General features: G+C 41.3%; 2 protein-coding genes across 6 annotated transcripts; both read left to right on the top strand.

Annotated features, from left to right (window-relative positions):
* The first annotated feature begins 946 nt into the window (after nucleotides 1-946).
* capn10 (calpain 10) lies at nucleotides 947-16,749 on the top strand. 4 transcript variants are annotated; one of them, XM_086071517.1, is made up of 13 exons: nucleotides 947-1,186; nucleotides 1,579-1,795; nucleotides 2,028-2,159; nucleotides 2,253-2,449; nucleotides 3,071-3,306; nucleotides 3,374-3,515; nucleotides 3,893-4,059; nucleotides 5,334-5,575; nucleotides 5,650-5,855; nucleotides 8,307-8,556; nucleotides 8,624-8,814; nucleotides 8,979-9,024; nucleotides 14,451-16,749. In XM_086071517.1, the coding sequence occupies exons 2-13, from the start codon at nucleotides 1,583-1,585 to the stop codon at nucleotides 14,541-14,543; spliced, it is 2,115 nt and encodes a 704-aa protein (XP_085927643.1). In that variant the 5' UTR covers nucleotides 947-1,186; nucleotides 1,579-1,582; the 3' UTR covers nucleotides 14,544-16,749. The 4 variants fall into 4 exon arrangements, with proteins under 4 accessions (XP_085927643.1, XP_085927661.1, XP_085927653.1 ...); XM_086071535.1 differs by having other exon boundaries at nucleotides 14,328-16,749; XM_086071527.1 differs by having other exon boundaries at nucleotides 11,253-16,749.
* A 208-nt stretch (nucleotides 16,750-16,957) lies between these two features.
* On the top strand, nucleotides 16,958-27,804 carry eif4e2 (eukaryotic translation initiation factor 4E family member 2). 2 transcript variants are annotated; one of them, XM_086071554.1, is made up of 8 exons: nucleotides 16,958-17,123; nucleotides 20,983-21,094; nucleotides 22,087-22,221; nucleotides 23,055-23,159; nucleotides 23,237-23,389; nucleotides 24,431-24,567; nucleotides 26,740-26,817; nucleotides 26,895-27,804. In XM_086071554.1, exons 1-7 carry the CDS (start codon nucleotides 17,104-17,106, stop codon nucleotides 26,786-26,788), a joined length of 711 nt encoding a protein of 236 aa, XP_085927680.1. In that variant the 5' UTR covers nucleotides 16,958-17,103; the 3' UTR covers nucleotides 26,789-26,817; nucleotides 26,895-27,804. The 2 variants fall into 2 exon arrangements, with proteins under 2 accessions (XP_085927680.1, XP_085927689.1); XM_086071563.1 differs by having other exon boundaries at nucleotides 24,431-24,571.
* Nucleotides 27,805-27,897: the final 93 nt, after the last annotated feature.

The following is a 27,897-nucleotide window of genomic DNA, read 5'->3' as shown; positions in this document are numbered from 1 at the left end:
TAATGATGTCGAAAACTGGCCCTGTTGAACACAGTGCTAAGATTAAATTGTATTCATGTCAACAGAATAGATGCATACACAGGTTTACACATTTATTTATAAAAACTACAATGTTAACTGAATATATATGCATTGTGGAAAGTCAAAAAAACAAAGTGGGTGGCATTATGAATATATTAGAGCTGTTATTATTTATGACAGTAAATACATTCACGTTATCTCTGTTTGAGTATTTTCAAATTTTTTCTAAAGACTTTTTCATTTAACTAACAGATAACACATATATACTTACTTTGTCGAAATAGGCTCATTAGTTTATTCAACCTCCTAAAATGGTGAATCAGCATGAAAAAAGAAAAGAAAAGTAAAGTTCTTAATTGACTGAGATTTGGGCTTTTGAAGACGCAAGATTTTCCCCATCCGTGGCTAAGAGAATTGTCAGTTGTTATCGATTGCTGATTTGTAGCAGTAATGAATGAGGAAATTGTTGTATTTATTTATACTGATACAGTACATAATAATATATGCAATTTTTATATTTTTATAGTACTGTATTTTATTGTGTGCAGAAGTTTTTTATTTGTTAATTTTTTTATGTGTGCAGTAATGCAAAAGTATTGCATTTGTAATTGACACAAAATCTTAAAAGTCTGTACTTTAAAATATATGTATTTAAGTACAAATATATGAATATAATGAGCACTTTTATTTCTACCTGACTTTTTTTTTTTTTTTATCAATTCCGACCCAGTGTAAATGCTTTTGTCACCACCGGTTAGCGTGTGTTAGTGATACACTACCGCACTTTCCAATTTGCGTACACATTCGGAACAGAATTCCGTCGCAACTCGATTACCCTTTCCTTGTTGGGAAATGAACATGTCATGCAGTGCACGAACAGTAGGTGGCAGCACCGGCACAGGAAGGATGCACTTTATGAATGAACTGTCCTACCGGAAGTGATCTTATTTTCACACATTTTATTCACACTCAGCGATGTGACTCGGCGCTCTTATTTTTTTTAAGACATATTCACGCTTTGGTGTACAATCTTGTGAATGATAACAGCTCCTAAATCACAACAACATGAGTTTGTGTGGACATCGTGATGAATCATCTCCAGCGTATAGGCTAACGCTAGTTAGCCGCTATGATATGACGACGAGGGAAAAGATGCTCGAAGCAGGTGAGAGCGTTAACAAGCTTTGCTCTACTGCGCATGGCTAACAGACATGTCACCGAAATCGTTTGAACCGCGTTGCAAGGGTCCTCGGCTTACGACGGTTGGGAAACACTTATGGCAGGGCTCTCCAAGTTTGGTCCTCGAAAGCCCCGATCCAGCGTGTTTTCTATATCTGCCTCTGAATCACTGAATCAGGATCGTTGTCGGGCTTTTGCAGAGCTTGCTGACGAGCTAATCATTTGATTCAGCTGTGTTGGAGGAGGGAGACATAGATGGGGGGGAAAACAGGCTTGGATAAAGGCTTTCGAGGACCAAACTTGGAGATGCCTGGTCTAGGGACTATATTTGCAAGGCAGGGGTTGTAACCACTTGTTTATTTGCTTCTACTTTACAAGTGGAATGGCCTTGAAGGCGGGCGGCGATGGCGGTCAAACCTGGCTGGTAGGACTCACCAAACAGCAGGTTGGAGCCATGAAGGCAAGCAAAAGGACAGGTTGCGGCGATGGCGATGGTCTCTTCGAGGACCTGGACTTCCCCTCTGATGACTCGTCCCTGTTCTGTGACAACTCCACACCCATCTCCAGACTGCACATCACTTGGCTGCGCCCACAGGTCAGGTCCAGGGCAGGGGTGCAACGGGACTTGGTATTAGATACTAATGGTATGATAAATAATCATAAGAAAAAATATTGTGGTATTATGAGTAGAGCTCTAAATTATTATTATTATTATTATTATTTAATATTTAGGAAATAAAAACCTGTTTTCCCCTAGTGAACACATTATATTTTTTAAATGGACCAAAATTCATGATATTTATATTTATTTATTTATTTGTTACCAGGAAATCTGCCAGTCACCAGTCGCCTTCCCCGACAACATCCACCTGAGTCATGCCAAGCAAGGCTTGCTGGGAGACTGTTGGTTTCTGTGTGCGTGCTCTGTGCTGCTCAAGAACAAACACCTTCTGGACAAGGTACAGGAAACAATCTTTGATGATAATAATGAGGGAGTTTCTTTGCTAGATTATTATTTAAATGTCTTAGTCTGACTTTTTTTTTTTTTGTAGGTGTTTCCTCCCCACCAGCCCTTGTGGGGTGACAGCAACTACAGAGGATCTTTTGGCTTTCACTTTTGGGAGAAGGGACATTGGACCGAGGTGACCATCGATGACCGCCTGCCTTGTGTTGATTCGGCTCTCTGTTTCTCGCACTGCCACGCCCCCTCTGCATTCTGGGTGGCTCTGCTGGAAAAGGCGTATGCCAAGTAAGTATAGCCAGACAATAGTGTTGCACGGGATACCGGTACCAGTACCGTACCTTGATGTTTTGGCGTCAAAAACGGCTCGGTGTCATTTTTTTCTTAGTACCGGTACTTAACTGTTACTTAAAGTGAATACTTTTTTTTTTTTTTTTGTAATCAATCGCATGACTTCACTAGTTAACTCGCGATTAATCACAACTTTCACATCTGTTCTAAATGAAAAAATAAAAAAATTCTAGGTTTTCAAACTCTTGTTAACAAAAGTGGGGGAAAAAAGTTAAACAAATAGACATAGTTAAAATGAGGTACCGTTTCCGTACCGGTATCGGGGTATTTTATGCAGGTATAGTATCAAAGTCAAAATGTTGGTATCGTGACAACACTACCAGACAATCCGATTGTGTTTATGAAGCCATCCAGACAGGAATGGCCAAATATGGTCAGTTCTATGACATAAAAAAAAATGAAGCAATTCCAGGATTGACCAATCAGAGAAAAGGGATGGCCACAAAATGGAGTGCACAACAAGGTGCTGTTGATTTGGTCATATATCGTATATGCACGTCAAATGGATGATGCAATCAAATGTCGAACCTCGTTTTGTACCTTCTTCTCGCTTTTCAGACTCCACGGCTCATACGAGCGGCTGTGGGCCGGGCAGGTGTCCGAGGCCTTAGTGGACCTGACCGGGGGTCTTGCAGAGTGCTGGGGCCTGTCCCGCTTTGGTTCAGAGGAGGAGCAGCAGCACGCAGCCAAGGAGAACCACAACCAGGCCTCGAGGAAAAAGCTGCAACTGGACATCATCTATCCACTGAGAGCATCTTGTGCGCTGAGTTGCTCCACCCAAAGCATTCCGGGAGGTGCGTTTTTGTCTTCCTTGAACACAATTTCCAGGCGGCGCAATCATCTGATAATCATTTTACGCAGGAGACAGCGAGCTGGGTCAGCACCACGCCATGGCCGTGATGGAGTGGCTGGACGTGAAGACGGTAGCAGGAAGTCGTGTGCGACTGTTCAGGATCAGGAACCCCTGGGGGAGGTGCTGCTGGGGCGGAGCCTGGACGGAGGGGTGAGGCTTTTTTATTTTGCCACAAAAACAAACTGGTACGGCGGCAGGGCTGAAAGATGACTTTATTTTATTTAAGAAAACATGCGTGAAATATATGCAGCACTTAAATCGACTCTCATTAGAGCCTGGAAAGTTTGTGTCTGAGAATCCAATATGCTCAACGCTAAATGGTTTTGTACACGGTTTAGGTCAGCTCAATAAAATAGAATAGAATCAAAATGTATTTGTCGGTTTCAAGATAAAAACAGAAATGTATCCTTAAACACAGCTTTCAGACAAGCATCCAATAAATACTCTCTCCTTCACATACCACAATTCTAAAGATATAAAATTTGATACGAAATAAAAAATGTCTCCATCTTGCTCTTCCCTTGCAGTGGAGCGGGATGGCGCTCGCTTGATTCAGTTGATGCTTTGGATATCCAAGCCAGGGCGGCACAGGGCGACTTCTGGTTGGATGAGAATGAATTCTTGTCCCAGTTTGATGATGTCACTGTAGGCTACCCAATCAGTGAGGAGGGACACCTACAAAGTATCTACACCGGTAATTCTATTGTTTAATAGTTCATATTTGTTCTTTACAGTAGTGGCTTGATTTATTAGTGCCTAGGACTAGGGGGGAAAAAAAGTACACCAAGTTGTGGGTAAGTCGACTTTAAAAATAGGTTGACTAAAATTTTCTCCGCGCCGGAACTTTGTTTGGACCATCCATGTTTTATATACAGACTTTTTTTTTTTTTTTTGCAATGGCAGCTGTGATCTTGATTTCTTCTGTTAGTGCACCTGGCGGATGTTATTTGTCTGCTTGAAAACGCACACTGACTTTAGTACTTAGTGGGTTTTTATTAAAGGCAATACAGCACAAAACATAGGAAAGGAAGTCCGCCACTCCGTTTTAGATGTTCGTCACTTAACCAGTAGAGGGCAGTCATGCACTAAACGTGCCCAGAAGAAGACAAGAACAGGAAGTTACCGATCTCATGTAGCTAACAGCTAGCTCTAGCCTTGTTTACTCATGGGATAATGTTGAAGCATCGTCTGTATGTGACCTTTAAGACACTATTTCATGTGTAATGTTTGTAGCTATAATAAATTATGTATGTGTGGACTAAATGGTAGTTAGTGTCCGTTTACCTAATCGCTAGCGCGCTAATGCTAATCGTGATTTAGCATAGGCTCATTTTGTTGATGTATAATAATTCTTATGTATAGAAGATACATATGTATGTATAGAGTACTTATGTCCACTCAATTCAACTTAACGTCCAAGCTTAGTGGATTACAAAAAAAATATACAATTTAGAGAGTTTATAGTGTTACGTTACGAGCAGTAGGTTGGTTGTGATTTTGTCGCCCCTTTTTTGTTGCAAGCAAATTAGCACATTGTCGCTTGAGTGAAGGGAAAAACAATTGAGCAATCAATGTACTGTAATGCCTTGTGGGCAAGGAGAGCCGCAGTGGCTAATACAGCTTTAGCAGTTTATTGAACAGTTCAAATAGTCAAACACAAAAGTATGAAATAAGAATATTCGTAAGGAAGTGGTGTTGGCCAAAACTCACATCCAGATCCTTACACGCTGACCAACTTGACTCCAACTCTTAATGTCACGTGCTTGGCCACACCCCTTGAAGGCACAACATTTAACAAATCTGTTTTATTAAATTTTTGGGGTCAGGTGTTTCTAATCTTTACAATGAGGGAAATTGATGTGTACTGTATACTGATGTCTTGAGTTAAGAACGTGATCAGTCAACAAATTAAAGTCACAAGTCAAGGTAGCAGACTGTTTCCCTTTCGGGCCTTCTCAATGATGTCAGGAAACCCGCTGCCTCACTGCCACCACCTCGCCGGACGCTGGGTCAAGGGCCTCTCATCCGGTGGAAGTCGAAACAGCAGCAGCTACGGCACTAACCCGAAGTTCTGGCTCAAGATGTGCGAGAAAGGCGAGGTCCTCGTATCCCTGCTGCAGCACAGCAAGCCGAGGCAATTTGCGGGAACGCCCGTCAAGGACGACGGGAGGCGCCAGCGCTACCGGGCCATTGCGTTACACATGTGGAAGGTTTGTTCCGTCGGTGCGTTTGAAAAATGATGCGTGCGTAGCTTTTGTGCCATCGCTTTGTTTTTCTCGCCAAGGTGGAGAAGAAAGGTTTGAATCTGAGCCGTACTTTGAACCAGTCGCCGTGTGCCTCCACTCACTGCCACGCACACCAGAGGGAAGTGGTGCTTCACGGGCTGCTGGAACCCGGACGCTACCTTGTCATCCCCAGCACCTACCAGCCGGGAGCAGAGGCCCGCTTCCTCATCAGGGTCTTCTCCTCCTCCTCGACCTCGTCCGTCAGGTAAGCGCGACGCAGATGCTAAGATGCTGTCACTGGATCTCATTTGACATAAAGTAGCGTTTAGAAGTTTGGGAGTACTTTTGAAAAAACTTCTTTTTTTTTTAACCACGTTAACTAAATAACTAGATCAGGGATGGGCAACTGTCAGCTCATGGGCCTCATGTGACCCTCACGCACACTCGATAAGTGGTTGTTGTTTTTCTCAAAATGATTTTTTTTTGAGGGGGCAATTATGAACATGTACCTTTACTACAATACGCCCCCTCCAACCCGCACACTCGCAGTTTGGTACTCTGATTAACCTGTTCCAAGATTTTTTGTGGGGCGTTTTTAGTGGACAACTGATATTGGAGGTTTATCAGCAATTTATCATTTTTTGTTTTGTTTACAAACGCGCCACCCCCGCAATTAAAAAAAAATCCCAATGCATTTAAATGGCCGTCAGTTATATGTGGGTTTTCGATAGGAGTGTGACGATATCGCAATAAATCGTGATACGTTGTCTCCCGATAGATTATCGCTACGCCTACGCAAGTATCGCGATATTTATAGTTAATAGACACCCACGATAACGGCTCCATTACATTGTTCATGACTTATTGAGCAATTACCTTGGCAAGCCGCTAGGGGGAGTGCTTCATAAGAGTGGCGGGAAAATGTGTGGAAGTCTTCAGGCGAAGAAGACTCATGAGCTTACTTGTGTAAGACATTTATTATCTGTCCAGCAACTGACTCCGTTTTTAAAACGTATTTTATGGTTTGACTTTTTGAAGCACACAATTTCTGAGGAATATTAATATTGATTGAATTGGATTTGATATTTAAGTCATTTTATTTATTTACTTTTGCAATGTTACATGTTCTTTTTTTTTTAAGATGCACTTTGTAACAATTTGCCCCAAAATATCTTTACAATAGCCTTTTTATTTGACCATTTATGACGGAATCATTTTTTAATGAGTAGATTAACGCCTTAGCGGTTCAGAATGGGAACTCCTGCAAGCGTCTGGCCAATAGGTTTCAGACAGGATTGGGGTTCGAATTTCCCGCCTGCCATCTGCGGATGTAGGCGCGTTTCCATGACAGTTTTTCGCAAAAATAAAAGCGCTATTGTACTATTTTGATCAAGTACAATTTCGACCTACCGGCGTTTATCTTCTGAGGCGCAATTCTCGTAATGTCCCGTCTCGCGGGATCTCGTCGTTCCGTAGGACGCGCTCATGATGTTTACGGAAGACAAGACGTGCGGGAGGTCTTAGTATTGCTTTCAAAACATCTCGCTTATGACTTGTGTTACGGTGCGGACTGATGGATTTCAGCGACGACGTGTGCCGTATGTCGCTCGTTGCTAGCGGCAACGGCCATTTCTCATGCAACGATATGGGACGTGCATTTAACGGCGGCAGATTGGCTCCAAAGCTGAATCGCTTTGTGCTTAAAAACACTTGTTATCCCCTCACGAAAGTGAGCGGGCGCCCCCGTACTTCCTACTTCCTTTCCTCCGTGCTGGGCGCGGGTCACATGACTACAGGGAATGCGCAAAAAGTGTTTCCATGACACTTTTGTCAAATACTATTTCGACACGTCTCAAAAACCACCTCATGAGAGCGTAAAAACTTTTTGGGGCGATATTTGAGTTTTTGTTTTGTTAGTTTTTTTAAATCACGTGTTTTCATTACTAGCTTGTTTTTGCTCAACGTGCCTTTTGCGCAAAACTGAGGGTAATGGAAACTCACCTGGCAACGTCGTGTGCACATTCTGTATGTGAAGAAGGGAAAATGCAGTTTCACTTTTTGGCGACAGGTGGCAGTAGCGATTCGAGATTCTATTTCTAACAGGTTCACTTATTGCAGCCTCGCTGTTTTGAGGATGATTTTTTTTGGGGGGTGCAAATTTGCATGGATTTTTATTTTAATTTTTTCATGAAGGTTTGAACAAGGAGAGAGTTTAAACAAGAGAGTGTGACAAGAGGTAAATGCCTCTATGAGAAAAGTGTGTGATCAAGTGTTTTAAGACCTTTATAGTAAATGTTAAAAAAAATAAAGATGACGGATTTCACTTTTTTTGCAAGGTAAACCCAGCTCTAAACGGGGGAACACAATTTTTAATTGAATCATCATTTCAGTACAGTTTTTATTTTTATTTTCAATGTTTAAGCATAGTGTTAAAAGTTCAAACTATGTATAATGTTATCGTGTCTTATAAATGGTATTAAATATACAAAAGAAACATTTTCTTATGCTATTGAAGAAAGAAATGTGTTGGCGGATTACCGTCCTGTGTGCCCTATTTGTATCTCTTATCTTTATTGCGCTGTGCCAGGTTCAAGCAATTAGGCAGCCCCGGGAACGAGTTCATGGGCGGCCTCGTGATGATGGAAATAGTGTGCTGCTAAGAATTTGTTTATGGTGCTGTTGAATTGACCCCGTCACGAAACATGCCCCTCCTTAGCGCCCCGAAGAGCCCAGCACCTCTCCTGCCGTTGACAGACGGCGAGTGGGAGACCAATCACTTGCGGGGCTCGTGGGCGGAGGGAAGGTCAGCCGGAGGAAGCAGGAACTTCCCGTCCCACGCGCAGAACCCTCGCTTCCCGCTGACGCTGCGCGACCAGCCAATTTTGCCGGGCCTCAACGTCAAGGTGAACCTGCGCCAGAGCCGCGCCGACGCTGATCTGCTCGCCATCGGCTTCCATATTTATAAGGTGGGAATCCATCGCATCATCGCAAATGACGTTGACGTTTGGATGACGTTTCTTTGCTTCTGTCCAGATATCAGCCGGCGAGCAAAGTCATTGCATCCCCAGCGAGGACCCGGTCGCCAGTTGCGTTCCCCACTGCCACACCCGGGATGTAAGCTTGGCGTGCTCTCTCGCGCCCGGAGCTTACCTCGTCGTACCGTCCACGTACCAGCCTGACTGCGCCGCCGACTTCACCATCAGCCTTGCTCGGAAAATACACAGGTTAGCTTGGATAGCGTAGCTTTGATAGCGTAGCTTTGCCGGCGGTTTTGATTTTGTGATGAGTTACGAGTCTTCGAGATTCGGATGAATTGAACTCACAAGTCGAGGCGCCGCTGTAGGAATAGTAGAAAGAGTCAAGCTGTGTGTGTTTGTGTCTGCTTTAGGAGAGTTGTGAAAAGCCAAGAGAAGCTGGGAAGACCCATTCAGGAGGTTAGTAAATAATAGCATCTTTAAATGGCAAAGCAGGGAACCAAACGGACATGTTTTTAACTTTACAGATTTTTCAAATGTGAATGATGCTGAAGTGCATCACTGGACAGTTTTAGCCACACCTTAAAAAAAACAAAAAAAAACAGCAATACCTGTACTGAAAATGGTGAACTTTGCACATTTTCAGCCACTATCTTCAAATATGTGGAATGTGAAAAAAAGTCAGTTAAGTCGATTTTTTCAAAATAGGTCAACCAAAATGTTCTGCTTCAAAACTCCAATCTTTATTTCTTCTGTTAGTGCACCATCTAGTAGCCGAATGTTGGATGTTATTTGTACGCTTAAAAACTAGGGGTGGGAATCTTTGTATGTCTCACGGTTCGATTCGATTCCGATTTTTGGGCCTGCGATTCGATTCGGAATCGATTTTCGATTAGGAAGGCTCTTTGATTGACAGTGATTTGATGGACAACGATTTTTGCTTCAATTTGTAGATGTTCAAGGAACCGTAATGACTTCAGTCTGACTCGCTAATGCTAATTAGCGCGCTACTCGCGGCACGTTTATCACTCAAAAGAACGGCTCCACGCTGAAAAAAAAAACTTTTATTGGAATAACTTGACCGTGACTTTTTCCTTCTACTCTCTAATGTGGCTACAACTTAACAGTGTATCAGACCGCGTGGAACCACACTGCCCCTCAGTGGCCAAACCGGGTACAACACAAACAGCGCTCCAAATAAAGGCACACACAGACAAAGACAAGGCAGTATAAAATAATTTAAATAAAATCGCTTTTGGGACATTTAAAATCGATTCTGAATCGTACTAAATGAGAATCGCGATTCTTATGAGAGTTTATTTTTTTGGCACACCCCGATTAAAAACGTTCACTGACTTAGTGTTTTTTTATTAAAGACAATACAGCACATTGAGCTTCACAAAAACACAGGGGGAAAAGTTCTGAACGTCCTTAAAAGCACTTGGACTGTAATTATTCCATAATATAACCTGCCACTCGCTTTTAGGGGTTCGTCACACAACCAGTAGAGGGCAGTCAAGCACAAAAAACGTGCCCAGAAGAAGACGGGAACAGGACGTTATTGACCTCATGTCGTAAGCCACGCAAGGTCAACATTCAATACGATTCTTAAAAGGTGCGATAGTGACAGCACTAATAAGAGCTGTCAAAATTAATCGATTAATCGACAAGTAACTATTTTAATAATTGGGTCATCGTTTGGAGCCATTTTTTTTAATTCAAAATTGTCCAAATCCTCAGATTTCAGCATTGTTCACTGTTTTCTGCCAATACATACGAGTACAAAGTATGAAATAACCACCGACTAATAAACAAGGATAAACATTTTTTTAATACACTTTAATGCAAAATTAACTCATTCACTGCCATTGACGCATATTCATTTGAACTATTTCTATTAGTTTAACATTTTTTCCCCACTTAAGTTAACGCAGTTTTTGTACATTTAAAACGGATATAAAATGTGTGGTTAATCTTGAGTTAAATAGTAAAGTCATGCGATTAATTACGATTAAAACTTTATCACCTGACGCACCTAATTTTTAAATAAGTTTTCCTTTAAAAAAGAAAAGAATATTAAAAAATCAAGGGGCGTCGGGCGATAAAAATTTGTCGTTGTAATTAATCGCATGACTTCACTAATTAACTCACGCTTTTATATCTGTTCTAAATATACAATAAAAAAATTATAGGTTTTCATACTCTTGTTGACAAAAGTGGAAAACAATGTTAAGCTAATAGAAATAGTTCAAATGAATCATCTATAGCCGTCGATGGTAGTGAACGAGTTCAAATGAATCCGATTAATCGATTGAATGATGGCTAGATTAATCAATTCCAAAAATATTCGATAGTGACAGCACTACGAATAATGTATGTAGAAACAAATCCATTAAGTCACTTTATGTTTTAAAAAAATGTTTACAGTTCAGCAAAGAGTCTCTCACTGTCACTAACAACCCGAGGCCAAACTTCTTTGTCAAGATATATCACTGACATACTTCCTTGACACCAATTACTGCTTTCACATGAGCCAGGGCTTCGATGCCGTCGTCGGGGAAAAGGTGCCGAAAGGTGAATTTCAACATGTTTACAGAGTGGAACACGGCACGCTGTAGTTTGTGGTTGACCCAGAAGATGGCAGCAGAGCGTAACGCGCGTGCGCGTGTTGTGTTTGTGGGCGGCAGGTGTCTCACATCTCCGCGATGCAAAGATGGCCGTCTTCGCCGCTTCCCTGACGTCGGCCGTATGACGAAAAGGACTCCGCCGCCGCCCTCGCCGCGCAGACATTTGCGTATGTGTGACTTAGCGGGAATGTGCGAGTCGCCCGGGGCGGGGCGGGGGGGCTTCCCTTCATCCCCAAATGCGGAGGCTCGGGGCCGATGGGCAGCGAGGCCCTCATTGGCCATTAGGACATCAGAGGTTGTCGGTGGGCCGGGCCGCTAATGAACTCTGACGGGACTGGCCGGTGTAAACAAACAGCCGCCATTGAAGAACGCCGCCGCCGCCGCTGTCGCTCATTCGGTCCCGCCGGACCCGAACAAAGGCTCCTCTCATGAAGGTCCTCACAGAAGCGCTGCGGGCGAAGGGGCGAGGGCTTGGCCTGCGACGGCCGAGCCAACCAAACGGCACCGCGACACCACCGGGCCGTACCCGGCCAGAGTTGTCTACCGATCCGCCGGTACGAGAGCGGCCGTGTCCGCAATCGCTCCCGAGCCGCTATTGAGTGAATTTGCTGTTTTGGAGCGCTGTTGGAATGCGTCGCAGTCGAGGTTGTCACCGATCGTGCTGTCGGGTTTCCTTCCAAATGTTTGGGAATTTTCATGCACATTTTGTGAAAATGCGCAAAACGCGCGTTTGCATCCGCTCTTCTTTTGCGAATATGCGCCGCGAGATGACGACGAAGTGGCGGAACTTTGGGACGATGGCGAGTTCCGGGTGGGAATGTTGCCTTTTGACGGACCGAACGGAAGTTTTTCTCGTTACATTGAGAGCTGATGTTAATAAAGCATCTCAATTCATTATAAAAATAATCGTGTTTCTTCCTCTCCCCAAACGTGTCTTACTTTATCATCCGCCATTTGTTGCGACTACAAACGTGCGTGCGACGTAGTATCGGTCAAAACGTATATCCGGTCTTGTAGTCGCTTGTTCCATCGGCAAAATGCGCATTTTCTTGTTTTCGATATGCTTCAAAAACACGCCCTCCAAGTGTAAAACCTTTTTTTTTTTGCCAATTTTTGGCCTTTTTTTTTTTTAATTTCTGGCGTTTCCATTCAGTTTCTTTTTCGCAATTCTTGAAAATTCCAATCAAAAAAGGTGGATGGAAACCCACCCCGGGGGTCCCACAATGTTCTTGTCAGGGTTCAACATTCAGCTTTTTGGGGTTGATGGCCCTCTGGGGCCACCGCGATTTAAAGAATTGGCCCTGATTTAAAACAATACTTCACAAAATTCATATTTTTATGTAAACCTGGATGAAATAGTGAAGCGTGTAATCTAGGGATAGACCGATTATCAGCCGGGCCGATTATCGGTGCCGATATTTGGCATTTTGGCAAATACTGGCATCTGCCTTTTTAGGAATCTGAAGGCCGACGCAGCTGGAGTCTCACTGAGCGGCGAATGCTTGCGAACGTAGCAAATTTAGGGTTTTCATCAGGATGCTCACAGTTTGCACTTGTCGCAAAGACATTTCAACGTTGGCTCAAAAATAACCCAACTCTGGGTCAAAAATGGACCGATCCTCTACTTGGGTCGATTTGACCCAACTTTGAGTCAAGAAATTGATCTTTCAGCGTGAAAAAAACTCATAAATATTGGTCACATTCTTTACTTGGGTCAAAAAATTGGGCCATTTTGTATCAAACAACCCAAAAAGTTGGGTCAAATTGACCCATAAAGTGGATCGGTCCATTTTTGATCCATAATTGGCTTACTTTTGAGCCAACTGTTTTTCGAGGCAAATGGTCACCGTCTGCGAAGATCTTTTGAAACCTTTTCTAAACCCTGACGAAAACCCCAAATTAGCGACATTCACATGCATTTGTCGCTCAGTGAGATACGGGGAACTTTTCATTTATGGATTTATTTAAATTTCCACTTTATAAAAAAAACAAATGATGCTGACACTGGGAACTCCTTACACTTTTTATAATACTTTTGAAAATAAATTAATAATAATAATAAAAGTAAGTGAGCTGTGATTGGTCGTTATCTGAGCTATGAGCGCCTGTGATGTCATTTCAGTCCACAGCAAGTGGCGGCAAAATGTGTTTTTAAACGTACTAATTGTACATGAAAAATAATAAAAGTTATCACATTAACTCATTCACTGCCATTGACGACTATAGACGTCAGAAATTCATTTGAACTATTTCTATTCATTTAACATTTTTTCCACTTTTGTTAAAAGTATGAAAATCTAGATTTTTTTTTTTTGTGCATTTAGAACAGATATCAAATTTGTGATAAAAAATTAGGGGTGTCAGGCGATTACAATTTTTAATCTTAGTTAATCGCATGACTTCACGAGTTAACTCACGATTAATCACAAATTTTATATCTGTTCTAAATGTAAAATTTAAAAAATTCTAGGTTTTCATACTCTTGTAAACAAAAGTGGGGAAAAAAATTAACTAATAGAAATAGTTCAAATTAATTTTTGACGTCTACAGCCGTCGATGGCAGTGAATGAGTTAATTGTGGACAAAATATTAACTTTTTACTGCTGAAAATGGCTCAATGACCACTGGGATAGGTTATCTATTATTTATTATTATTATATATGATCTGTAATTAATTTATTAAATTCATTCTTTTTCTTGTATAATTGCATTTTGCACTTGCTGCCGACTAAAAATGACATCACGTGCGCTCGGGTAACGACCAATCATGGCTCAGTTTGCGAACGTCACGTGACCAGACCCAGAAATCAGGTGAGCTGTGATTGGTCGTTATCTGAGCTATGAGCACCTGTGATGCCGTTTCAGTCGACAGCAAGTGGCGGCAAAATGTGTTTTTGAACGTACTATCTGCGCATGAAAATTAATAAACGTTACCACATTAATTCTGGGCCAAATATGAACTTTTTACTGCTAAAAAATGTCTCAATGGGCCTCGTCTTGTTCATGCTCATGTTTGCGCTTTGGCCACCAGGGAAAAGTATAAGTACAAACATACCATGTGTTGATTTGATGATGAAACGGAAAACCAAGAGAAAAGGTCGATGTCACCATTTTCCCCATTTTGCCATTTCAAAGAAATTCAAAGGGAGCAGGAAAACTCCCTAATGGCCACATAGGGATTTTCTGTACACGGCTACCAAAGTCATCCGCAGTCCCTTTTCCGTCCCCCCTCGGACCACCGCTCTGACCCGAGCGCAGCCTCCAAAGCGGCGCGGAGAGCGGATGACGAGCGGCGGGATGCGCGGGATGAAACCGGGGACGCGGCACATGAGAGGAGGTCGGCCCGTGTGAAGCGGGTGCCAATTGGTTTTGTGTTGCGGCTGTGCGCGTTTGCCAGCGTGTTGGCCTCCTGCTCATCCACCAGATCTGTCTTTGAAAGGCCTGCTCATGGATTGACTCATCGGGAGACGGTGCCAAGCTAAAAAAAAAAAAAAAAACATGAAAGAAGAAGAGGAGTTTTGTTGTACTGTTGATGTTGGTTTTTTTTATGTTTGAGATCCACGTGAAAAAAAAAAAAAGTTCATGAGAATTTGTGTGTGAAATAAAATAAAATAAAAAGCAGCATTTACTCATTCGCTGCCATTGACGGCTATAAACGTCAAAAATTCATTTCAACTATTTATTTTAATTTAACTTTTGTTAAGAGTATGAAAACCTACATTTAGAACCGATATAAAATTCATGATTAATTGCGAGTTAACTAGTGAAGTCATGCGATTAATTACAATTTAAAAAAATAATCGCCTCGTGCCCCTAATTTTTAATAATCTTTTTTTTTTTTAATGAATTTATGGAAGAGAATGAGTTAATAGTTTTTTAAAAAATTACAAATTTTCCTACCGATATTCTCTAAGAAGAAGAAGCAACTTGGCCAGGTTTGCCCTGACGTCTCAAGTCAGCATGGCGTCAGCATGGCGTCAGCATGGCGTCAGCATGGCGTCAGCATGGCGTCAGCATGGCGTCAGCATGGCGTCAGCATGGCGTCAGCATGGCGTCAGCATGGCGTCAGCATGGCGTCAGCATGGCGTCAGCATGGCGTCAGCATGGCGTCAGCATGGCGTCAGCATGGCGTCCGCATGGCGTCCGCATGGCGTCCGCATGGCGTCCGCATGGCGTCCGCATGGCGTCCGCATGGCGTCCGCATGGCGTCAGCCGCCCAAATCCAAAATGCAACCCAACCTAATGGGTAAACGTGATGAACCCAACCTTGAGCGAAAGTAAACCAGTCTGCCACCCAGCGAGTGTGTTAGGAAAACAAGTCAGCACTTTTGTTTGTTTGTGTGTAAATGGACTTTACAACGTTAATAAAACATTTGAATGGGTTATAATTACAGCAACAACAGATGATAATGTAAAACTTGTTTATAGCAAATAATGCCTCTTGTTTTCAGGCAGAATAATTCAATGATCTGCCATGAGATGGCAGAATGTTGTTTATTCATTTATTATCAATACAGCTTATCCTTATGTTAGGTGTTTTATAATATGAAGATAAAGTATATGTGAATAGACAATAGTGCACAATATGCGCTTAATAAATATGATGTTTTTTAATAGCCGCTAGGGCTGGGTAAAAAAAAAGAAAAAGGAATCATCAATATTGAATCGATTTTCTTTTTTTAGCTCAATATTGCTTCATAAAATCATGAATCAATTATTTAAATATCTCTTTTTTCCCCATAAATTCTTAAGAAAATAGGATTTTAAAGGATGATTTTTTTTTGTATCTTACTGTTTTCTTGAAATTTACTCTTCACATGAATTTCTTACATTTAGGAAAGACTTTAAGACAATTCAGAATCTTTTTTTTTTTTTTTACAAATATTTAATTAGATTATGAACATATATTTGTATAACACTTCAGTGATTATAATTACTTTTACTAATAAACTAAATCATTTGACCTCTTACTGCCTCCGCAAAATGTACTTTATTATTAAATTAAATATTTGTGGAGTTTTTATCATGTCCTTCACATTCAAGAATTGATGTTCCATAAATGATCGATATCGGCTTGAACTGAAGTGAATTGAATTGAATCAGGAAAAATCCAATCAAATTAACTGAAAATTAATCAAATGAGTTGAAATAAACTCTTGTGAATCGAAATCGAATCGATTGAGGAAATTAGAATCGATACCCACTTCTATTTTTTTTAACTGTTTTTCCATTTTCAAGTCAATGGTGTTTTTTTTTAATGTATTTGAGTAACCAGCGGGCTTCAGATATGCTGACGCTTGAGTGAAGTGGATTTTTTTTGCAATTTAATAACAACCATAGCCGCAGATGCATTTTCAATCATTCATTGAACAGAATGGCGACAAAATGAGAGCAATCTCAAGAAATGACTCCGACTTCCAACGGATGAGCTATCAAGTAATTACTGTACACTTGATAAAGCCAGTGTATTTCTTTTCTTTATGTTTTAATTGTTTAATTGCTATTTTATTTTTTTATTTAAAAAAATAAAAGTGGCTGGAGAGATGGAACGGATTAAGAGCATTTGAATTCATTTCAACGAGAAGATTTATTTCACATACGAGTCGATTGAGTTACGAGCGTGGTCACGGAATGAGTTCAACTCTCAAAAAGGTACCACTGTGACTAAACCTGATTCAGTTCCAAATCTCGCAACAATACAATAGTTCAAAAATGACAAACGCTGACTTTATTTATACGGCATTTAATCCAAGCTTGCGCAATCACGACCGGCAAAGCCGACGACCGCACGCCGTGCGCGTCCACGTCCGCTCGCCGTGCGTGCGTGCGCGCCACCCTTCCTGCGGAATTCACTCCAGGAGGAGGCTCAGGTCGCCCTACGAGAGACTCCCACTTTCCCACTCGGAAAAGAATGAACAACAAATTCGACGCGTGAGTACACGACCATCAAGTGTATCGTCTGCATCCGCGGAGGTTCCCACTCGGGCGTTGGAAGGAACTTTTGATGCGTGTTGCGTGTCAAAACGAGAGGCGTGTCTGTGGAAAAAAAAAAAAAAGCACGCTTTTTGCGTTCAACGGTCACCAATAAAAGCCTCGCGAGTGAGACGTTTACTTTCACGCCACTGTTGAGAAGAAATGGTGACAACGAGTGCGACTCCGCGTCAGTTTATTACGGGGAACTTTGCATGTTGTTGTTAGCTTTAGCATAGCCGAAGAGGAAGCTGTAGGCCGCAAATCCACGGCGTGGTAGTTGTTGAGTGGCTGGAGAAAGCGCGCCGTGGCTCGGTTTAAACTGACGCCCACTGCGGCCTCAACGGAACTGACGTGGGCTCCCTATGGGGACTCTTTTAACAGTATTTTTACGTATTTAGTCCTTTACTGCTTAAAACTACAGTTTTGTACCATGTGTTTGATGAGGAGGACGGTATTTTGTTTATGCAGTTAGCTACTGTATGTTGAATGGATGCATACAAGTCTCGAATTGTCAATGCATGACGTCACGACGTGTGAGCTTCTCGCCTTATTCCACTTTGGGATATAATCGCTCCTTTTCATTATTCAGTTATTTTGTTTTAATTACTATTTTATGTGGCAATTCCACAAATGCAGAGTAAGTGCGGATCTTATGAAAGCCATCATTTAATATTATACACCGTTTTAAGTTTAAAAAATAATAATAACAAAACAGTGATTGTCAATTTGTAACGTGTAAGAATCACAGTTCAGTGTAGCATTTCAATGTCATCTTTAAGGACTATTTGTTTAAAAAAATATATATTTCGCTCCATTTTTAGATTTTTTATTGCTTTATGAATTTTAATTGTCTAATATTGTAAGAATGCAAGTACAGTTTTACCCCTATTTTTAACTCTTTGACTGCCAGACGTTTTCAGAAAAGGGATGCCGCCAGTGCCAGCCGATTTAAGCATTTTGACTGATTTTCAAGGTCCACAGAAAATGTTCTGTTTGGACTATGGAAACACACGTACTACCAAATGAAAGATTGGACTTTCATCTTTCATCAGAAAAAAAGAGTTTGTTTCTACCTTATTCCGTTCTTTAGTAATCAACAATAGAAAATGGTTAGTTTGACCCAATTTCGCCTGTGTTGGACCAAAATACGGAGAAATCAAGCTTTTAGTGAAACGATATTATTTCATGCATTCTAGTGAATTTGACACTTCTTTTTGTCCATGAATGATGCCACAAACACCTAAATAGTGCTTTACTTCTATAAAACACTACCACCAAGAATGAAAAAGTGTTTTTTGATAGCAAAATACGTTTATTTACATTCAACAGTGTAACAATTTGACAACAATTTGGCAAACTATAAACAAATGTGTGCAACTGTGGTGCTATTTACAAATATGTGGATGTTTCAACGACAGTTTTTCTTTGTGTAACACTCTCCTGCGTGCAAGAAGACGCAACAGCATTTGCATGATCCATTTTATCCACTCCATTCATGGTGGCATCGTAGTCCAGAAACAGTGTCTTCTCCGTGATCAGACTGTACCCGCTCCTCCGATGAATATGCATTGGACTCGGGGTACTCTTCATTGTCCGATCGAATGTCCGCTTGTGCAGCTCCGCGTTTTCCGGCCTTAGCAGCGCTAGCCGCGCTAGCCGCGCGTAGCCGGTGAGGCTTACTACGTGATAGTAACAGGCCAAAGCTTCCAACTTTGGCGTAGAGCTCGTTGTCATCATCATCGTTGACATCAATCTGCATTGGTCGATGCCAACTCTCCATCGCCCGATCGAATGTCCGCTTGTGCAGAAGTACCCGGCCGGCTATTGTGCGCGTTTTCCGGCCTTAGCAGCGCTAGCCGCGCTAGCCGCGCGTAGCCGGTGAGGCTTACTACGTGATAGTAACAGGCCAAAGCTTCCAACTTTGGCGTAGAGCTCGTTGTCATCATCATCGTTGACATCAATCTGCATTGGTCGATGCCAACTCTCCATCGCCCGATCGAATGTCCGCTTGTGCAGAAGTACCCGGCCGGCTATTGTGCGCGTTTTCCGGCCTTAGCAGCGCTAGCCGCGCTAGCCGCGCGTAGCCGGTGAGGCTTACTACGTGATAGTAACAGGCCAAAGCTTCCAACTTTGGCGTAGAGCTCGTTGTCATCATCATCGTTGACATCAATCTGCATTGGTCGATGCCAACTCTCCATCGCCCGATCGAATGTCCGCTTGTGCAGAAGTACCCGGCCGGCTATTGTGCGCGTTTTCCGGCCTTAGCAGCGCTAGCCGCGCTAGCCGCGCGTAGCCGGTGAGGCTTACTACGTGATAGTAACAGGCCAAAGCTTCCAACTTTGGCGTAGAGCTCGTTGTCATCATCATCGTTGACATCAATGCGCTTTTTAGTATTGATTGATGCTTTCCGTCTTTGAAAAAAATGCTCAAGCTGAGCTGCTTGTAACCGGTTGCTTGGTCAAGCCATTGTGGCTTGGATCAGCCATTGTCTCCTCAACACTCTAGCTCCGCCTCACGTCTTCTACTGACGCCCACGGTGGGCGGCCCATCCAACCTTGTGCAAAGAGAGTCATCGCTGCCCTCTAGGGGCCAAAACGAGTCTTTGACTAATCAGATCAGCCTGATTCTTTCAGCACAGCTGCCCAAGGCTTTCCTGCACCCGTTTTTGAAAAAAAAAAAAAAAAACATAGGGGACGTCTTTTAACGTCCTCGGCGCCCTTCCCTAGGTTTATGCTAAACGTTTTATAACGTTTATGGCAGTCAAAGAGTTAAGCAGCTAACCATAAAAACTGTGTTTTACAAAAATGGGAAATGTTTGACACAATACAAGTCTTGGTGAGTTTTGTAAACGCACCTTGAAGGTGGTTATGCAAATCTGGACCTGTAGAACCAGTAGTCAGACTTCTTAACTCATTTACTGCCATTAAAAAAAAAAGATTCTAGGTTGTTATACTATTGTTAACAAAAGTGGAAAAAATGTTAAACTAATATAAATAGCTCAAATTAATTTTTGACGTTTATAGCCCGAATCGATTAATCCCAATACAAATCTATAAATTGATTATTGTGATTTTTTTTTTTTTACTCAAATTTAGAAAATACTAATCAGTAAACTTGTACATGTTCACTGTACGATTTGTATGAAAATGTATTTATTTATCTGAAAATTCAGGTTGTAGTTCTTTTTCATGTTTGAACAGCACTGAAATCAAATATTAAGGCTTAATGTTCCATTAATAGAACATTCTTCCATGCTTAATGTGTGAATCCTAACCCTAAGTAAGACGTTTGTTGAATAGTTCCATAAAAAAAGATATATATATATATATATATATATATATATTAGGGGTGTTAGAAAAAATAGATTCGGCGATATAACGCGATATTACAGCGCACAATTTTCAAATCGATTCAATATGCGGCCGAATCGATTTTTAAACATCAATTTTTTATGGATATAAAAAATATAATTGAAAAATGTAATACAAAAAATAAATGGAAATGGAAATAAAAACAACTATATATATATATATATATATATATATATATATATAGTTGTTGTTGTTTGTTTTTTTTGTATTACATTTTTCAATTATATTTTTTATATCCGTTTTATTCCCACTTTTAGTCATTTATCAATTTATTTTTAATGTTGGCAGTTTTGGCCCTCCATATAAGGAAGGCCTCACTATGTCAAGTTGTTCATGTCGACTCTGAAGTTGTTAAGCAAGACAAAATGACATCAGCCTTACAAATGTAGACATGAAATGAACGTGGAGAGCGAAAGCAGTCACGTATGCGTTCCTATCAACTGCAGTTTGAAAGATGACGACAGCGGTGACCACGAGCAGGACCAAGGCTCACCGAAAGACGGTGAGAAGGAAAAAATTGAAGACGAGGACAAGGAGCAGAACTCCACGAGGAGAAAGGTAAACTCGCAGTGTTCGACTGTTGCCTCTTTTAGGCCGAAATTTGCATACATATAGCATATGCAAATGCTACAGCAATAATTCAACAATTACTGTTGATATGGTGAAATCGGAGGATTTTGACCATTTGGAATAAAAAAATGGCTCCAAACAATGACTAGATTATTAACTCATTCACTGCCATTGTTGAATATAAACGTAAATCATGTGAACTATTTCTATTAGTTTAAAACAATTTCATTTCATTTCATTTTTTATGAAAACTTTTATTGTACATTTATGACATATCAAATTTGTGATTAATCGTGAGTCAACTAATGAAGTCATGTGATTAATTACGATAAAAAAAATTAATCGTCTGACGCCCCTTATTTTTAATCATTATTTTTTATTAGGGGCGTCAGCCGATTACATTTTTTTAATTGTAATTAATCACATGACTTCACTAGTTAACTAACGATTAATCAAAAATTTTACATCTGTTCTAAATTTACACAAAAAAAATTCTAGGTTTTCATACTCTTGATAGCAAAAGCGGAAAAAAATGTTAAACTAATAGAAATAGTAAAAATGACATTTTGACTTCTATAGCCGTCAATGGCAGTGAATGAGTTAAAGGGTTACTTTTGACTCATTGAGCCGTTTTCAGCAGTAAAAAGTTCATATTTTGTCCAGAATGAATTTGATAACTTCATTATTTTTATGTACAATGAATACCTTTTAAAAAGAAATGTTTCCACTTGCTGTCGACTGAAGATGACATCACCTGTGCTGAGGAAGTAGGTAACGACCAATCATGGTTCACCTGTTTTCTGAGTTTGGTCAGCAAACTGAGCCATGATTGGTCGCTACCTACTTCCTAACTTGGAGCACCAATTGGATAAAAACAGGACATTTATTCAGTCTCATTTTTAATTGTAAGGCGACCGACCCCCTTCTGTTCACAACCACTTTTATCTTTTTATACTCTTTTCTTTTCTTTTTTTTCATAGATGGTGATCCCGGGTCCCGGTGAGCACCCTCTGCAGTACAACTACACATTTTGGTACTCCAGAAGGAACCCGGGCAGGCCGGCCAGCACTCAGAGCTACGAGCAGAACATCAAGCAGATCGGCAGCTTCGCCTCGGTCTGTCAAGTCGCGTCTTCTTGTCTGATGCCCCCCCCCCCTCCCTTCCCACCCCAAAAGTGGCCTTGGGGAGAGGTGGGGGGCGAGCCATGAGGGGTGGGAATCTTTGACCGTCTCACGATTTGATTCGATTAAGATTTCTGGGCCTGCGATTCGATTCAGAATCCATTTTCGGCTCAGAATAAATTTTCGGTTCAAAAATGAGTTCATTGGCAACGATCAATTTATTGATACGCAAAGAATCGTCACAATCGACTCCAGTCTGACTCGCTAATGCTAATTAGCGTGCTACTCGCGGCACTTTGATCACGCAAAAGAACGGCTATTCACACAAAACGCTTCAGGAACGTATACAGAGAAGCATGTCAACATTACTCACCGGCATGTGCTCTTCCCACGCTACTTTTATTGGCATAACGTTTTCATTTGACTCTCTAATATGGCCACAACTTAACAGTGTATCAGAACGAACAGAACCACACTGCCCCTCAGTGGCCAAAGCAGGAACTACATGTACAGCGCTCCCAATAAAGGCACACACAAACAAGGGCAAGACAGTATCAAATAATTTAAATAAAATTGATTTTGGGACATTTAAAATCGGTTCTGAATTCTTTTGAGAATTGATTTTTTGTAGTTAGTGTCCGTTTACCTAATCGCTAGCGCGCTAATGCTAATCGTGATTGCTACCCGTTTAGCATAGGCAAATTTTGTTGATGTATAATAATTCATATGTATAGAAGATAATAAATTATGAGAATATATTTTTTTTGGTGCACCCCTAGTGGCCATGGCCATTGTTGGTGACGGTTTTCTCCTTCTTGACTTTCCAGGTGGAGCAGTTCTGGCGGTTCTACAGTCACATGATTCGACCGGGCGACCTCACGGGCCACAGTGACTTCCATCTCTTCAAAGAGGGCATCAAACCCATGTGGGAGGTGAGAAGGTCTCGTGTTTGCGGCGTGCCGGGAGCACTTTTCGAAGACGTGTAATCTGGCCGCGTTTGCGTGTGAAGGATGACGCCAACAAGATGGGCGGCAAGTGGATCATCCGTTTGCGCAAAGGCCTGGCGTCCCGCTGCTGGGAAAACCTGATCCTGGCCATGCTGGGCGAGCAGTTCATGGTTGGCGAGGAGATCTGCGGCGCCGTCGTGTCCGTGCGCTTTCAGGTACAGCGCTTTGCAAAAGTATAAGCCCCCCCCCCTCTTTTTTTGCTACATTTCAGGCATCAAACATAAAGATGTTAAATTAGAAAAAAAAATTCTGAAGAATCAACACCAAGTTGTGAAATGGAATATTTTAAACTTTTATTTTTGCTAGGGGTTTTAATCGTATTTAATTGCGTGAGTTTAATAATTAACTCACGATTAATCGCAAATTTTATATCTATTCTAAATGTACAATAAAATATTTTTCCCTAAGTTTTCTTAGTCTTATAAACAGAAAAGTGGAAAAAATGTTAAATAGAAATATTTAGTTAGTTTGACAGCACTTTCATAAATTCATCAAATTGAGGGGCAAAAATATGTACTGCACTGTAAAAGTTTGAGTTTGATATTGTTTGTGTTTTTAATTGTAATTGATCACATCACAACTAGTTAACTCAAGATTAATCACAAATTTTATATCTGTTCTAAAGGTACAACACATTTTGTTCTAGGTTTTCATACTCTTGTTAAAAGTGGAAAAAATAGTTCAAATGAATTTTTGACGTCTATAGCCGTCAATGGCAGTGAATGAGTTAAAGAAGGATGTGTGAAATTATTCACTCCCTTTTTGCAGCCGACGGACTCCAGAAGTTTTTAATGATTGCTGAATGATCCGATGTTGACCGTATACGGCAGAGCTGTCAAAATGAATCGACAAATCATCGAAATAAGCACCAATCACTGGTTAATACACTTTAATGCAAAATTAAAATGATTAATCTATTGAATAATTGACAGATGAATCGATTCCCAAAATATTCCATCGTGACAGCACTACTAATCCAGGGGGTCTTAAAAAGTCTTAAATCCAATCATGTGAATTTAAAATCTCATATTGGCTCTTCAATACAATTTTGAAATTACTTTGATTTAAAACATGCATAAACTCGCTTTGAAATGTTTCGATTTTCGTGAACTGTGAAGTTGAACTCAATGTGAGCGTTTGAGACCGTAAGATGACCGCTTTTCTTCTTTTCATTTTTGGCCCTGTTCTCCATCCAGGAGGACATCATCTCCATCTGGAACAAAACGGCGAGCGACCAGGCCACCACGGCCCGCATCCGAGATACGCTGCGGCGCGTCCTCAACCTGCCCCCCAACACCATCATGGAGTACAAGACGCACACGGACAGCATCAAGTATGTACGTCTCCCATCGCTTTTTATTACCTTTTACACACGCACGCACGCACGCACACTTTTGTACAACTTTTGCTCGTTTGCGATTGGTGCAGTGCAAATGCTCAGCTTTTAATCACCGATTCATTTTTTTTCAAATCGATCAATAATATCTCGAAAAATGTAAGTTGAGATATACGATCCCTTTCCCTCAACTTGACAGTTGTCAGGCGTGTTAACTCCTTCCCTGCCGTCGACGGCCATCGACGTCACAAATTCATTTGCACTATTTCTATTCGCTTCACATTTTTTCCACTTTTCTTAACAAGAGTATGAAAAACTAGAACAATTAGTCATGCGATTAATTACAATAAAAAATGTTAATCACCTGATGCAATTAGAAAAAAAAGAAAAGAAAAGATTAAAAATTAGGGGCGTCAGGCGCAAACATTTTTTTTAATCGTAATTAATCGCATGACTTCACTAGTTAACTCACGATTAATCACAAAATCTGTTCTTAATGTACAATTTAAAAAAATTCTAGGTTTTTATACTCTTGTTAACAAAAGTGGGAAAAAGGTTCAAATGAATTTTTGACGTCCCCAGCCGTCATTGGCAGCGAATGAGTTAATAAAAATGTTACTTACATGTTTTTGTCACGGTTACCTGAAAGATTTACAGGATAATTTTAAGCCCCTTTTCTTTTTCTTTTTTGTGCCTCCCTATAGCCTGTTTTGCGGGGGCAGACCTCCATGCAGAAGCAATGGCGAGCACGTTTTTTTATTTATTTTTTATTTTTTGCAATGACAACCGGGGGTAAATTCGGGGAGTTGCAACTCGGTGAGCACATTTGCCCGTAAAAGTAATAAGACATTTTCACTCGTGGAGGCAGCACTTCACACAATCAGGCAAAAGTCGGAACACCTCGCTTGCAGGTACGTTTTCAGGCAGACAAACAACAAAAGATTCACTTAGTTTGTTTAATTCCGTACTTTTGAATACTAGCAATTCAAAAGTCACGTTTCAATCATATTTTGTCCTTCATATTTAAATGTCATACCTGGAACAACACTTTAAAGAAGGAGAACTGATCTGTCGTGTACATTTGGGAGGTGATATTTATTGCTAATTGTTTGTTCATGATTGCTGACTGATTCATTTTGAATAACACCCCCAAAAAAAGTCCTATACAAATTAGATTAAAGGGGAAGTCAACCTCAAAAAATTGTATTCTAGTAGTAGAATATTGTATTCTGGTTCATATTGTGTTAGTGGCATACGAGTTAAGCAGCCGTCTTTAATCCATCTCAGGGGGCGGCCATTTTGCCAATTGCTGTCGATTGTAGATGACATCACAGTTGCCGAGGTCTCAGGTAACAACCAATCACAGCGCCGCTTCAGAAAACAGGTGAGCTGTGATTGGTTGTTGTCATCTTCAGCCGACAGCAAGTGGCAAAATGGCCGCCCAATGAGACGGATAAAAGTGGCCTTTGGATTTTGCTGCATAATGTAATATTAATCAGAATGTCGCGTTTAGATGAATGAAATCAAATATAACATATTATTGTCAAGAAATATTTAAGGTTGACTTACCCTTTAATTAATAATTTATTTCCAAATTCTTGGATTTTTTTTGGTGGGGGGGTTTGGATACATTTTCTCAGTCATGTTTTGTTGCATGTGGATATTTGTGTGTGTTGCATATATATCAGTGTTTCCCAACCTTAGGCACATATTTTCCATTAGAAAACTGTCATGGCAGACGACTACACAAAAATGCTAAAAATTATATACGGTAGTACCTTGACATCTGGTGATTTATTTATTTTTTTTATGAGCCTTAGAGATGGAGAAAAGTAGAAAAAAATGCCACTGTTAATGCCCTGGCACGTGGGCAAGGAGAGCGACAGTCATCAATACACTCGACTCTCTCCTTCGCTGCCTCCCACGTCACTCACCAGACCAGGCTCCGCCTTTTTAAAGCCACAAATGTCGGAGATTGGATAATTAGTAGAACAACTGATTCAAAAAAATATTTGATTGCTGCCCTTAAGTCAAGGTACTACCAATTGGAAGAATTTCTGTTTCCCAACTTGGCCGCTGGAGACTTTTCACACTGCACTTGTCGTGGGACGGCTGCTTGTGTTGAGGTCAACTGTCAGGAATGTGGAATGATCTGCTGCTGCTTTGCAGAGCCTGGGAAGACTTCCATGGTCTGGTGAATGCTAGCGGCGGACGTTAGCCCTCCTGCCGCCACAGACCTCTGCAAGGGTACGAAGCTTTTTCCTTTTTCTTTTTCTCTCCATCCTCTCTCACATTTCTGTAATTGTGGCCTCCTTGTTTTGCAGGTGTGTTTTTAAGCTGACGTTGCTGTGGTGGATGGAGAAGGGCGTGTAACGTGTCCGGGTGCGAAGGAGGAAACCCTCTGCGTGGATTGACCGAGCCAAGGCCGGGAACAAGAGACGGGCGCGAAAGAGCATTTCTTCTTTGTGTCCGCTTGGGAGTGACCAGAAAAGCCCTGTGAGCACAACAGAGAATCTTGCCTTTTTTTTTTTTAACAACCACAGAGGGCCGAAGCCTCAAGATTATTATTATTATCATTTTTTTAATCTTACTTTTGTAACACGAATGAATTGAAACAGACCCGTGTTCGGCTATTTGGTCAAAAGTTGTTGACAAAAAGTGTTGTTGGCCAATTTCTTGGACTTTTCCAATTTCGGAACTCGCTACTGCTCTCGGGACTCAAACGGGGTTTGCGGTCGAAGTTCTTTTAATGCCGTGCTGTGTTTTAACGACGATTCCTCTGTTCGTTTGCGACACGACTTTCTACTGTTACTGTATATCTGTAAAAGGCGAGTGCATTGAAGACGACATCCGCCACCGTTCTCCTCCTCCGACCTGGAAGCGGAATTCCAAAGGGGAGGGAGGGGGCCGATACATGCTGACTCGGCGTCCGATACGTGCTGACTCGGCGTCTTACGGACGGACCGCCACCGCGTCCAATGAATGGACTGCGCTTTCATGTCGTCACCGATCTGCGAAAGGGACATTCGCTGCTTTTGTCGTTTTGTAATCCATGAAATGAAGCCGAGCGTGGGAAGTCCATTGGATTATTTTTGGGGTGGATTCCTCTATCGGCGAACTGTAACGCCACCTTTGTTGGGTGGCGCGGTGACGGGGGCTGTTGCGTAACCTTTCGGAACGGTTGCGGTCGGATGTACGCTTGGTGGATAAAAAGCAATAAATGAAAAATATGCAGCTGGTGATCGTAAGTGTCTGGATTTGACAATGACATCATTTAACCTTATAAATCCTGAAACATGAAATATGTGAGAGGATGTTTTGTTTTGG

Source organism: Leptonotus elevatus, chromosome 1 (assembly GCF_054856555.1).
Source record: "Leptonotus elevatus isolate MCC_2025b chromosome 1, RoL_Lele_1.0, whole genome shotgun sequence".
In the NCBI taxonomy this organism is placed as follows: Eukaryota; Metazoa; Chordata; class Actinopteri; order Syngnathiformes; family Syngnathidae; genus Leptonotus; species Leptonotus elevatus.
This window is presented reverse-complemented; position numbering and strand designations above follow the sequence as displayed.